Below are 13796 nucleotides of genomic sequence, written 5' to 3'. Positions count from 1 at the left end.
AATTCATCATCTGGCAACACATATTTAATAGCTATGGGTCTTTTTCTTTAAAATTCCTTTCGAACACCCTTTCAACAAGATTCAGTTGTTCAATTGGTATAAAAATGAGGATATAAAGACTTTAAACAAGAAAGTCTGCTGTTTAACTGACATGTTTAACATTCAAGAGAGTAGTTGTGACATTTATTCAGGTCAGAGCAGATGAAGTAATTCCCAACATGACAGCTCCCACTAGATCAGTGATGATGATGTGAAGATTTGACACAATAGTATGTATGTATAGTAGTATGTTATGCGATAAATTTGTAGCATATGTTGACTGAATCTCAATTCTAAAGAGCACATGATGGTGAATCTAAATCTTGCTAGACTGTTTTGCTCTCTGACTTCTTGCAGGTTTTTATTGGCAGAAATATGCCAATAAATGGATCAGTCAAAGGTTAGGGTTAGGATGACAATGTGATTTCAACTAATTTCATGTTTAAAGTCTGGAGAAATGACATACAGTATAGATTGTAGGGTGGAGTGTTCAGTCACACCTCATGAGATAATACATGGTCGTCTACACATTCCAATACACGTGACTGCAGACGTTGATGGAGGTGTAATAAACAACTTCAAATGGATCAGCCTTTATCAGAGAGGGATAATACACGACTTGGTTGTCACATGTTGCTGTTCACTTCATGACAAAGGGGATAAGGCAGATCCATGTTAAAGAGTGTTAGTATATAACAAGATAGGAGGTAACACGTACAATCCAAAGAGTACTTCAACAGGATCGTGACAAGCGGTGTAATGGAAGAAACTGAGGCAAAGAACGTGTCTGTGAATCCTCTCGGAGGAAAAGGAGCAGGAATGGCCACCAGCCAGGAGCAGCTATGCATCTTTGGGACAGGAGATTTGGGACGTTCCCTAGGCCTACGCCTGCTGCAGAGCGGCTACAGGGTTGTATACGGCAGCCGAAGACCTCACAGCTGTGGCCCTTTGCCTGAAGGATCTCGGGTGAGACGTGTATGAGGGGTTTTGTCGCCATCAGTAAGAATGGATGATTGTGCATGTGCACTGTGATTTAACATGGTGAATGTTTGCGGTGCGCAGGTGATGAGCCATGAGGCGGCAGCTAAGGCAGCTCGACTCATCTTCATTTGTGTTCACAGAGAGCATTATACATTTATGGAGACACTGGCACCCTATCTGGAAGGAAAGGTGAATTGATGCGTTCTGTAATGATGCCTAAGCGCTAATGCTGACTTAACGACCATACGACACATTTTGATTTTGCATGAACAATATTAAGGATATGCTGCACATTAACAATAGAAATTTAGATGAAAAATGTGTTTAGCTCCTTTGTACACTCAGTAGCGACAGAAATAGCTACAATTAAAATGAGATACATTTCAAAAGCTTTGTGAAAATGTTTTACCAAGACAACACTTTTCAGATGTAAGAAGTATTTATTAAACAAATATTGTTGTTAGTCACACTGAATAATAATTGAAATCTGAGCTTATCACATTTATTCTAAGCCTTGTTTTTCATTCACATCAAACAAGTGTGCATTGCCAACACTACATCCTTGGAGGATGCTAATTAAACAATATAAATGAAACTGTATTGTGTCTTAGAATAGCAGTCTTAAGGTTATGTAACGTATACAAATAGAAAAATGTATTCTCCTTTCAGATGTTGGTGGATCTGAGTAATAACCTAAAGAAAGGCATGTATCCTGAACCTAATGCTGCCTACTTGCAGAGGTAACAGACTCTTGTGTGGCTTCAATCATTTAATTCTAAATGGTAAATTGACTTATACATGCATAGCATGTTTCCACTTACATGGCACTTAAAGAGCATTGATAGTTTTGTCATTCACTTACCAATGACACTATCAGGGTAATGTTTGGTATCTTGCCTAAGGATATTCAGAGAATGTTACCAGTGCTGGTCAGGCCGTCAGCATGGATTACTATTTTATTGATGTATTTTCAGTTTATGATTGATCTGGAAAATAAGGAGTTTATGGTACATACAGTTGACTACAGTAAGAATGTTCATATTTAAATTAGCGCTTTGATCAGTTAAGCCTATCCGTTTGGTTTATTCCAACCATCTCTATAGATCATCTCCACTAATGTATTGAATATCTGTTTTCTCTCAGTGAGAAAACAAAAAATACACATTTAGGGCAGAAGTATCCTAAAAGGCCACTTAGAATGTGAGGTATCAAAAAGTGCCCACTGAAACCCACAAAAATACAACTACCAACTGGTTTGAAAAGAAAGCCAGGTGAATTTCGATTTAGTCAAAGTGGAGACATTGATTTGTGACATTCATACTCCTCTAGTTCCGTTTCCTTCCTCTCTTTTGAGACGAGTGTAGAAAAATGTCAGCTAAAGTCTTTGCTGTGTTCTCCAGCCTGGTCCCTGGAGCAACTGTGGTGAAAGGCCTTAACACGCTGTCTGCCTGGGCTCTACAGAATGGTCTTTTGACAGGAAAACAGGTAAGTGGGTAAAGAAAAAAAATACATTCACAATGTGAGTTGAATGAAAAAAAAGAAATGAATTAAAGAAAAAGAAAACTGAGACACCCACATGCAAACACACCTAGGGTTTTGTAAAGGGTAGGCACTGCAAGGTCAATTGTATTCATTTCATTAGCCACAAGACAAAGAAATATCATAGAACATACTCATAAATAGCTAATATGTTTCTGTGTAGTCTGTTTTTATGAAGTGCAAAAATGAATATATACATAGAATACTATTCTCCAAGAGGGAAAAAGCACTAGATGGTTGGTTGCAAGTCTTTATTGATTCAGTCTTTGTTGGTTCCTGTTATTGATGTTTTCATATTTTCATATCAATGCTAGAGAAAAATGAGGGCACTACTTGTAAAAAACACACAAACCAACACATTTTATGATGTTACAAAGTCGAAAGACCAGTGTTTATTGTAGCTTCCACTTGACAGCTACAAAGAGAAACACAAATTTAGAGGGAACCTCTGGAGACCGAACCTGAATCTGCCTCAAATCCTCGCTAACACACAAAAAAAAAAACAAATGCACATGCACAAAAATACACATCCACAAATATCCCCTCACATGCTGCTACCACCGCAGTGCTGTATTTTATTTGAAAAGAAAACGGATACAGCGGTATACCTCAACCACTACATGTGGACCAATGGAAGTAGATAAATAATCCTGGAATAATGATATCCCAATTTACCATTACTAGAACTCTGATGATTTGACATTTTTTCCTTCATTCATATACTTTTCTATACTAAAAGGGTCCCGGCTGACTTCGAGCACTAGGCGGGGGACACCCCGGATTCGCAGGGGTCAATGAGCCGCACACCCAAACACACTCACACTCATAACATGGGACATTTTAGAATGTTCAACCAGCCTACCTTGTATGATTTTGGCATCTGAGAGGATACCGGAGTACCTGGGAAAAACCCACGCATGTCTGGGGAAAAATGAAAACCCCACACGTGATTAAATTAATTAAATTTCCAGTTGCTATAGGTGCCGGTAAAAGACCCCAAAAACACTATCAAGACAGCCTTTGATGGCAAATAATTTATTACGATGACATGTAAATGACAATCCTGGGACTAAGCAAGAGATCCATGATCGGATAAGCAAATTCAGGGGTAAAGAATGCCAGAAAGAACTGACAGTTAACTGTGATAGATGATCCAGCAACATAGTAGAGCTCCTGCTGGCTTAAGTAGGCAGGTGACAATGATATATATACACAGACGGACACACACAAACACGCAAAGCCGCAGGCTTAACACTACTTCTGAATTTATCATCACATTTTTCATTTCATTGTTTAACACATTTTGCCAGTGAAACACAGAAAACATGTGTGAAGCATAGAAAGAGCTATTCAGGATTTTGTCTCGGAGTAGGATAACAACAACTTGTGTTGTATATACGTGAGCCATTGTCACATCCTGCCCACTCCACACCGACAAAGCTGATTTGTTTTCAAAGGGAATGAGAGGAGACACTTTGATTGGGACAAAAGGAGTTGGCAAAGTATAGGTCCATAATGATGTAGTGCACGCTTTCAAGTCAGCCAGCTTGCTCACGTCCAGCAGCTGATTTGAAAGACATCAACAAAGAAAGAGACTGCCTGACATGCTAGTCATGCTCACAGACTCAGCGAGCCAACCATTCAGATTTAAATTCACCGTTACGGAATGTCTCTGTTCAGCCATACATGTATACCACTACATTATCAGTCACCCATAGCTACATTACCTGTAGTAAATGGTGATGGTTATAGTCATACTTTATTAATCCCACAATGGGGGATTCATTTTTCCGTTACAACCTTCCCAAGAAACAATGACAATGACACATACAGAAGATGAAAGACCAGGTCGCTATCAGCCTTCGCAACCTGATTACTTAAAATGTGGATGAAAAGGGAAAAAAAGCAAAAAGAACTTGGACACTGTGTTCATAAATCTGAAATCCAAGTTGGTAACTAGGAGAAAAGACTTGAGTACCTAAGCAGCAGTATAAAACGTAACACCACAATTTAAAGACTAACAGACTGACAGCCCCCGATGTCATAAATAATCATAATAATTTCCCACAACACACCTGATGATTACTCATGGCACATTTATGTGCCACAGTACAGTGGTTAGTAATCACTTCAGATATCAACTCCCTGTAATTGAATCTACTCGGCCTCTATTTCTACGTACCAAGTCATGCCCACGACTTTGTCTACGAAAATTCCAAACATTCAATTCTACACTATTAACAGACAGATGAGCATTTTAAGAGTACATTGTTAATTATTATGCACTTGGGACCAAAGTGCAATACATATATATAAAGATTGGTAATAGTACTAAGATTGGTCAGGCACACTTTTTCAGTTTTTTTGTGTGGTTGTGTAACATTTACATTCAGATGGAGACTTAGTCTGTCGGCTATCCCCTGCTGTTATGGTGCAGTAATGTAAGGCGACATGGCTGGCTGCTCAGTGGCACTTACACACCTGGAGGGAAAACTGCTCAGTTGACTTGCCAGTCAAGCTGGCCTCTACTTCTCTTAAAAGCACTCACACACACTTTTCAGAAATGTCTCTTCTTTAAAGCAACATCCTAATTACCGTATCACAAATCAGCAAGTATGATAGTAATATACAGCATGGTGTCGTAAATATGTGGATTATCTATTAAGTGGAACACCTGCTGCACAATATTTGTTGCCACCAGGAAGATTTTCATCAGGTGGAAGATGTACTTTATAAATTCTATTTCTGAAGGCCAACAATTTGGCTAGAGGTTTGTATTGTCATGTAGAATTTCACTAAGTGAAATACATTAATTATCACAACAATGGCAAAGAAAGTGGAACATGGAAATATTTCTATCTCCACTAGCATTGCAGAGGTTTTTTTCAATGAAAGACGATATTATCTGAATGAGCCATCTTTAAATCCACCCAGAGATGAGTGATCGTTTTTTCCCTTTTTTTCCATTTTTGCATGCATATGATTTGATTTAAATGGAATGAGGAAGTTGGCAATAAGCAATAACACACCATCCTAAAGATATTCTTGAACATTTTTCATATAACTATAGATAGTCATAAAAAACAGTCAACTAGGTGAATATTTTTTTCATTTTAAAAATATTTTGTATCATTGCTTTTTATTATGTAGTACATCCATTTACTCATTTTTGTTCCACTTCATTTCAATCGTTGAAATACAGTCTTTCAGCAGTATCCTAATGTTCATCATCTACTACAATTGTTTCAAACCAATTCCAAAAAGTTTGTCTTCCAAGCAATGAAGACAACACATTTTCAACAATAATATCTGCTGCCAATGTATTGGCTCCTCTGCATTAGTTGTAATGTAATCGAGGACCCTCTTGGCCCTTTGTTGAATTGGTTTGACACGCCTGATCTACAACAATTCCCTTTATTCCAACATCAAAGGCTATTTGATGGGCAGACCATACAGTTTTCTAAATGCACATATTGCGTGTGAATATTAGATCATTGAGTTCAAAATTATCATCAAAACTAATTAACCTGATACATTCAACAGAGGCCTCTCCATAAACTATAGACAACTTAACATTGCAGGCTAATGTGACTTGTCAGTTCAGTACAATAAAACGATTGATAGTTTTGAAAAAAATCTATGTTTCTATTCATGTATCCAAAGAGCTCTTGAAGTGAGATAAGTGTTCTTTTTAATTTATCAAAATGACTAATTCATTTTCTTTGAAATATTTTTCCAGGTATGCCTGTGTGGTAACAGTAAAAGTGCAAAACAGGCAGTAGCAGAAGTGGCCACCAAGATGGGCCTCACAGTTTTGGACAGGGGAGCTCTCTCTGCAGCCCAAGAATTGGAAGACTTCCCCCTTCAGCTGTTCCCCGAATGGAGGCTACCTCTCCGCATTGCCTTGGGCCTCACTGCCTTCTTCTTTTTCTATCTTTTTATAAGAGATGTCATCTACGCTTATGTAGAAGATGGGAAAGACATCTCTTATAGGATTATGGTGTCCTTGGCCAACAAGGTAAGGACATGTTTACACTTTATTGCAGAAATATCTAGGAGCTTGCAAACCATTCATTTCTTTTTCTTTTCTTTTATCTGTGTCTGTGTATATATTATTATGTTTCTGGGGTCACATACTCTCATATCTTTAAATTGATTACAGCTGGACTGCCGATATTTGAACGCCAGTTGAAAGATGTAGAGCAAAAGTCATGCTCCAATATATATAGGCTGACTCAATCCCCAATATGTGGAGTTTGGATGTTCTCCCATTGAGTAGTCTGGTTTCCTCCCACATCCCAAAAACATGCAGAGTAGTTTGGTTGAACAATCTAAATCGCTCCTAGGTGTGAGTGTGAGCTTGAATGGTTGTCCGTCTACATCTGCCCTGCGATTGGCTGGCCACCGATTCAGTGTCCTATGCCTTGTGCCCGAAATCAACTGGGATAAGCTCCAGCACCCTCTACGACAGTTGTGAGGACAAAGCCTTTCAGAAAATAAATGAATGGATATTGATCAAATTTTATACCACACCTCCCTTTTCTAAAGTTAATTTGACACACTGACCATGAGTGGTTACTTTATGGGATGCACTACAATATGTTGAATGTCAAAAAGAGTGAATATCCTATTCAATTTATGTGGACTAAGATGAGAGAAACATGTTTTCTACTTTTTACACGCGAGAGAACACGACAATATCTAGGTGTGATCAATTCAATTTCCTGAGAATCCAAAGACCTAGATGCATCGGAACATTCACACTTAGGTATGTTAAAGGGATGGACAACACCTCTATCATGTGCAATCTTGTTTTATAAATTGAAAAATACATACACAGAATGCAATTTTTGTGGAGAAGAAGGGAACAAACAGGAAGGGAACGTCTTTAGTGCCTGTCTCTCAAGATGGACAAATAGTGCAATCTTTGCGGTTTGCTTGCCTTTATTGGCTGTCGCTTCCCACATAGTATGAATATGAATATTTTTCTGCCGTACTTTAGTCCAAACTTACACCCGGAATCAGATGGCTCTTACTTTCCTCTCTCATGTTATTGAAAATGAACCACTGATTGGATGGACTTAACTCGACTGGAATTTCTATTGACGCAGTTTGTTATTGAGTTGGAGCAAAACCTATTTTGTAAAACTAAAAAACCTTAGATGTATATTTTGGGACATTGGCTGAATGTGCATTTTGTTTGGATTCGGATCTTTCAGGTGTTTCCCATTGTGTCGCTTGTCATGTTATCGCTGTGTTACCTGCCTGGTGTGATAGCTGCCTTCTTTCAGCTCTACAGAGGAACCAAGTATAAGTACTGTATCAAATCGTTTGGGAGTAACAACTTGCCCATTAAAGTCTATTACCTGAAATTACTTCTTGCCACTTGATTTTTCCAGGCGCTTCCCTAACTGGCTGGACCGCTGGATGCTTTGTAGGAAGCAAATGGGACTTGTTGCTTTGGGATTTGCTTTTCTCCATGCCATCTATACATTCATTATTCCTATTCGCTACTCGGTCAGGCATGCACTCATCTCCCGGGTGGTGGATGAGGTACAGCATAGTTGTTTTGATAGTATTGTACAAGCTAATATGTACATTTTCATAAAGAATGTTAAAGTTTTTCTCATTCATCTCTCACTCTCCACAGATGAAGAACAACAAAACCACCCCCTTTGACTTTAATTATACAGAAGCATGGGGAACAGACTCATTCTATGTCCTGGGCATTCTGGGCTTCTTCCTTTATGTTCTACTTGGACTGACATCACTGCCCTCTGTGGGAGGCTCGCTCAGCTGGAGAGAGTTCAGCTTCATTCAGGTCAGAGCACACATGTTTATCTATTATGGTAAAAAGAAGAAAAAAAGGATGCAGAGTTGACACTGTTTTTATTATTTTTTACTATGGACTGCTGTGTGGAAAAAAATCTAAACGAATGTTAGACCCTGATTTAAAGAAATATATATACTTTTTAACTTTTAAAATGTAGTTTTTCAATTGACTTGGCCAATGATTATACAATTCCGTGAAGTGACAACATTTCTAAAATTTAAAATATGTCCAGACATTAGTAGGTGTTCATATTGTTGCAGTTTAATGATTGTCAATTAATTAATCATCTAATCTGGAATTGTGACAAGCGTCAGAAAAAGAGACAAAGATGTCAGATATCGTCTTGTCTCTTTGATGAGAAGGGACAATATAATCTCTATTTAAAATACAAGTATGAAGCTTTTTTCCCCCAGAAAGTGCCATTGTCGTTATCCAACGGCTCCTATCAGCAGAATCTCTTTTTTAGGGCGGTTGTGATAAAGTGTATCGGTAATTATTTCCAAGTTTTATCTGAGTTATTAAAGTGCTGCAAAAGCAAAGTCGTCACGGGCTCCTTATTCCCACGTGACTGGTTAAGTAACTCTCCAACATGGGCACACACAATGGATGAGTGGTTGCTTTTAGCTCAGCATTTTAAATGTTAAGTTATTCATTAAACTGAATTATGAGAGCAGGTATAATCCCACGTGATCAGGTTTGCTAATACAGGTCATGAGCGTATGTGTGTGTGTGTGTGAAAAGGTTGCATGCGCAGATGGACTGAAGAAAAGATATTCAGTGATGGAGGTCAAGATAATTGATCCTTTGAGAAGGAGAGAAAGAGACGACACAACTGAAGTGGATTTGCGTAGATTATCGTTGTGATCACGGTTGTCAAGGAGGGAATGCTTCATATTTTAATATTCACGACGCAAAGGCTTTGCAGCTCTCAGTTGTGATTAAAAATAAAATCCTTTATTATCATCTGAGATTGCAACTGTACTACAATTATGTGTGTTTGCCGTGAGGAGTATTGTGTTCAAGATACTTTCTACTAAGTGATTAACAATATCCAAACAACAGAAAACACTTGGGCCCCGAAAACAATTATTCTGTAATAGCTCCAGGGACAAAACTACTTGAAGAGAATGCTTTCAACATAAAACTTAATGTGACAGTTTCTATTCATGTATAGTCAGCAGGAGAGTCATTTTAACAATCGACAAAAACACTTCTGATGAGCCACATTTGCACGATGTATTACGGGAGGTTATTTGCAGAAATGCCTGCATGGATTTCCCCATCCTGAATAAAACTAGTTAATTTATTTAGAGTTGTGCTTTTAGCGAGAATCCAATTCTTAGGAAGGCAGTAAAAGTCTACATCTATAACCTGTTCACCGTTACTATTTTATTATGTCAAAAGGATTGAATTCAATAGTGAATTGGGTCGGAATTACAGAGGTACATTTCTTGCAAAAGTATCTTGTCCTTGTTACTTCAATTAAATGCCTCTGCTTTCTATTTTTGCAGTCTAAACTGGGGCACCTGACCTTGTTAATCTGCACAGCCCATGGTTACATTTACGGCTGGAATAAATTCCTGCGGCTATCTACATACAGGTGGTACACACCTCCAGGCTACATGCTCTGTCTAGTGGTGCCCTCAGTTGTGCTTGTTCTCAAAATGCTCATCTTGTTGCCGTGTGTGGATCGAACTCTTACACGCATCCGTCAAGGCTGGGAGAGGTCCCCGAGTAATGCACCTGGAAAATCTATGGCTACAAACCTGTAACCATCATTGGGTTCATCTGAGGTATAAACACATTTGACCTAAATCCTCTTTCTTCATGAGTACTGTTTATTGGATTTGCTCATTCATTCTACTGCTATTATGGAGTGTCTACAAGGTGAGTAAGCCAGATGATTCGACCATATTTATACAAGTTGGATTAAATTTTTGCCTTGAAAAAAGTTGACTTCAGGCAAAGGGGCAGGCAGTCGAAGAGGTTATTATTATTTATTTTTGTGAGTTCTGCAAGATTGTATGTGCTTGCTCCTCTTTCAAGCAAATATGTCAAAAATAGAATTCTATCCCTTGACGACACCCATTGTTTTGATGAAGAGAGGCAATCATTTTCATCCACTCCTTCCTCCAAGTGGAGAATTCCCAAAGCTGCTTCGTTCTCATTGCCCAAATCATCCTCCCTCTCAAGGGCACTGCACACACAAAATTAGAATAAAGCGTTCACCACAGTGTAACGCTCACCCTCAGCTGGTTTGATTAAACACACTTCACACAGTTTAAATTGGTGCTCGAAGCTAGCAGGTTTCCCAAACAGGGAGTAAAAACTTTATGGTGCGTAGTGGTCATATAAATCAATCCATTAGTATTTTAGTATAATTTAAGTATTTTCTGTTTATTAGGTCTCTCACAAGCGGTTCCCATATTTTCCCACACAGGTTCGCGAAGAGCCATATACACCCATTAAAAGAGCCACATATGGCTCCCGGGCCATAAGTTTCCTACCCCTGGTTTAGGGCCTCACCTGAATGCGTGCTTGTGGGATTCAGGATTTGAACCCACATCATCTGAAATGTGAGGCAGTGTATATGTATGTTTGGAGAATTTACTCTTGTAGTATATACTTTTGTTCGCACTGGTCTGATTTTTGTCTCTTCACATTTTCCCTTAACAGCCGTTTCCCACGTTCGTTGCGAATGTGGCTTTTGCATTATAATGTTTCACACTGTGTCCTCCAGCTGTGATACGGGCCTGTTTTGGTTTTGTGAGTAGTTATTATCTAGACTAGCGTACCTCCTCCCTGCTCAGCTCCAAACCCTCAGCTGCACCATATGCTAGTTTCAATAAATGGAGACCAATTTGAACAATTTGATGATAGCTGGTTGCTGAGAAGGAAGAAATAATTGTCAGAGTTATAAAATATTTTTCTAATATTAAGGCCTTTTCTAGAGGAAACACTTAAAAAATACTGACGTTGTTTTCCCTCTGCCCAAGCTGCACATTCACAGAAAATTGTATACAAATCTGTTCATACCCTCTGAATATACATAGTTACATAGTTTTCATTTCCTGAAAAAATGTTCTAAACCAAATCAGTACAATTATTTGTTTCATTATACCTAACTATGAATGAAGAAAAGTTGGTGTCCAAAAGCTTGCAATATCCTCAGGCTTGCACATAGTAATATTGGGTTGGGTTGGGTCTGTGAGGTAAACATATGACCTGTGAATCTTTGGGGGATGGGAATGACCTTCAAATTAAAAAATGCCAGACTTTATAGCCTTTAGAAATAATTTTCTCTGGACGGGCACAGATTTGCAGGTGATGATAAATAGGGAGCCTTCAATGATTGACACAAGAAATGATAAACATGTAGGTGTATAGGTGGCATATGTTTTGAGCAAATCTGTACAGTGTAATTTGGGTGGGCTAAAATATTCCCTTGTAACCACTTGTTTTTCCCTCGTTGCATGTCTTCCATTTTATGTAGAACAGCTGCCTGACTTGACACAACGTTTTTCCTAATAAATTTGAATTATTTAACCCAAGAAGCATCTTAAGAGCTCTTTTCAACTCATCAACTCATGAACCTTTTACAGACACTCTCCATTGAATTGAAAATTCACAACAACCACAAATTGGAAAAAGAAAAAAAGATTTAGTTGCTCATTTAATTGTCATTTGATGGTTGGACTGTAACTCGTGAGACCCAACATTTTTAATCTGTTTAAGACATTAGAGTGTAGTACTACTTGGAGAATCACAAACCCAGGAACAAGACCCCCTTGAGTATTCCGCAAGGAAAACCTTTTAGGAATGTTGTTAGCAATACATAGAGAGCAAGTCAAAAGAGGCTCTTTGTAAGACGTTTGAGGTGAGGCCTGAAAGCAGCATTTAGTCGTTAACATTATCTCTCATTGTCCTCTTTTGTCTTTGTCACCGAAATATTCATTCAAAACCTTCAAATATTTTTTTTCAATAGCCCTAAAAGAAATGTTTTACAGCGCACGCAGGATTTGTACTTTTTGCATTTTACAGAACTCAAAGTCAGAGTAGATCTCTGCTTAGCAACGTGGGGATTACAACCGTCTTTCTATGTCGGCAGTCAGCAATTGGAGCTAAGCTCGATTGAAAGGTTTTGCTTGCAGTGGAGAGTGTGTCGGTATTTTCCCCAAAGGCACAACTTATCTTGCACCAAGGGACAAGCTGTTCCACTAGACCATTTTTTTGTATTTTTATTTGTTGCATTTTCTTTCACAGACAGTTGTTTTATGATTCACTATAATTGATCCCAAGGATCCACTACATTCTAAAGAAAATGTACATATTCCAGTTAGATGTATACTATATCTATATGGTTATGCACTGATAGAATCCACACATACAATCGTATTCCTTCATCCATTTTACCAATGAACATGCTTCAACATGTAATGATACTACCTTAGTACCTCGAAATAGATATAGTCGTATGGTGTGTCCTACGGCGGACTGGCGACCAGTCTGAGGTATAGTCCGCCTTTCGCCCAAAGTTAACTGGGATAGACTCCAGAAACCCTTACAAGGATGTTTGGTATGGAAGATGAATGACAGAAGGGTGCTAAGCAGTGACAGCTGGTGGACAGGTGTAGAGTGGCAAGGAATGGAGGTTAATCAGATAGCATACAGGCAGAAGTGGGAAGTGAAAGGAATGCAGCAGCTGGCATGATCAGATCTTAATATTCCCAAGGGCAGAACATTCATTTTTTAAAAAGAACAAAAACTTGGTTATCTAGTATCTAATAACATTATCTGTTCAGACAATCTGTGATGTTTCATGCAGTCTCCCCCACTCTTGCATTATCCTCCGTTTACCAAAGAACTGATGTTGATTCCAGGCTCTTTAACATCCCATCTTTGCGCGTATGCGTGTGTATGTGGATGTGTGCGTGAGTGCACTGAGATGTAAACGAGATTCAAATATTGCCCAGGGAAGCGATAAATCTAATAATCCTGAGAGAAACTGTGAAACAAGCTGGCTTACATATTCTAATTTCCTCTCGTGTTGAAATTTCACACACCTAGACAACTCTGATACCCATAACACGATTATCTATGGCCTGCTAGGAAATGTAAATAAACTGCTGCATTGTTGATAAAGAGACACATCATGTACTGTAATTAGGAATTCACCAAGGACTCATGTGAAATGTACAAAGTTTAAAAATGATATAGACCAAAGCAACCTTTAGGTTATTTTTTTTTAAATATCCTCGATCTTGTCTTCAACAATTAAATAACATCTTTTCAAATCACAAGAGGCTCAAGTGTACAGATGGGAAAATAAGTATTTAGTCAACCACCAATTGTGCAAGTTCTCCGAATTGAAAAGATTAAAGATGCCTGTAATTGTCAACATGGG

General features: G+C 38.4%; 1 protein-coding gene across 1 annotated transcript; it reads left to right on the top strand.

Moving 5' to 3' along the window:
• The first annotated feature begins 727 nt into the window (after positions 1-727).
• Positions 728-10364, top strand: LOC144199664 (metalloreductase STEAP4-like). The gene is made up of 9 exons (XM_077721477.1): positions 728-1005; positions 1102-1209; positions 1690-1760; positions 2421-2505; positions 6299-6577; positions 7779-7873; positions 7959-8112; positions 8210-8380; positions 9904-10364. Exons 1-9 carry the CDS (start codon positions 799-801, stop codon positions 10162-10164), a joined length of 1431 nt encoding a protein of 476 aa, XP_077577603.1. The 5' UTR covers positions 728-798; the 3' UTR covers positions 10165-10364.
• Positions 10365-13796: the final 3432 nt, after the last annotated feature.

This window comes from Stigmatopora nigra, chromosome 7, assembly GCF_051989575.1.
Source record: "Stigmatopora nigra isolate UIUO_SnigA chromosome 7, RoL_Snig_1.1, whole genome shotgun sequence".
Classification (NCBI taxonomy): Eukaryota; Metazoa; Chordata; class Actinopteri; order Syngnathiformes; family Syngnathidae; genus Stigmatopora; species Stigmatopora nigra.
Note: the sequence above shows the minus strand (reverse complement) of the source record. Positions and strands in the feature narration are given on the sequence as shown.